This window comes from Polistes canadensis, unplaced genomic scaffold (assembly GCF_001313835.1).
Source record: "Polistes canadensis isolate GaletaPanama2010 unplaced genomic scaffold, ASM131383v1 scaffold_390, whole genome shotgun sequence".
NCBI lineage: Eukaryota > Metazoa > Arthropoda > Insecta > Hymenoptera > Vespidae > Polistes > Polistes canadensis.
In genome coordinates, this window is record NW_014569937.1 from 95,398 (window position 1) to 96,408 (window position 1,011).

General features: G+C 43.0%; 1 protein-coding gene across 1 annotated transcript; it reads left to right on the plus strand.

Annotated features, from left to right (window-relative positions):
• The first annotated feature begins 29 nt into the window (after positions 1–29).
• LOC106792188 lies at positions 30–689 on the plus strand. The gene has a single exon (XM_014758406.1). The coding sequence runs from the start codon at positions 30–32 to the stop codon at positions 687–689; it is 660 nt and encodes a 219-aa protein (XP_014613892.1).
• Positions 690–1,011: the final 322 nt, after the last annotated feature.

Genomic DNA, 1,011 nt, shown 5'->3' on the forward strand with positions numbered 1-1,011 from the left:
AAGAGTAAGACAATTAACATCGGTACAAAATGGAACGAAACCAACTCAGTCGGGCACGAGCAGCGTTGAAGGCGCGGTTACCATATTTAGAAAAGGCAATTGAAGAAGGAAAGTTAAATCCGGACGAGATACCAAGTCGCCTCGAACGTATAACTCATCAAGTAGATRCATACGAACAATTACATCAGGAATGTATAGATAGTTTTACGGGAAGAAGAGCCATTCCGTCCCACGTGTATTCAGATAACGGTACTAACTTTGTTGGGGCGAACAATCAATTAAAGAATTTATATGCCTTAATCAATTCCGACGAATATAGGACGAAGATCCACAATTTCGCGACCGACCAAAGAATATCGTGGCATTTCAACCCCCCACTCTCACCCAACTTCGGAGATCTATGGGAAGCTGCCGTCAAATCGTTCAAACATCATTTTAAACGAGTTGTAGGAGAAACTTTATTCACATACGAAGAGTTGAATACCTTCGCTGTCGAGATTGAAGCCATCTTGAACTCGCGACCATTGTGCCCCATCTCATCAGATCCAAACGATACGACAGCACTAACACCTGCTCATTTTTTAGTTGGACAACTACTTAATATGTTACCGGAGGAAAATTATGAGAATGTTCCATCCAATCGGCTATCCTCATGGAAACACATCACGAAGGTGCGGCAGGATTTCTGACGACGATGGCACATTGAATATTTGCGCGAGCTGCAGAAACGCCAGAAATGGACAAATTCACAGTATCTACTCGAGGAGGGTATGATTGTCATTCTCATCGACAARAATCAACCCTGTATGAGATGGCAACTGGGACGGATCACCGACGTGCACCCTGGAGAGGACGAGGTAGTTCGGGTCGTAACCGTGAAAACGATACACGGAACCATCAAGCGTAATGCCACCACTGTGTGCCCTTTATTAATCAACAGTTAAATTACTTCGTATGTAAACGTCAGACGTAATGTTCACGCATGATTTAAAAACACGATATTTGTTATAA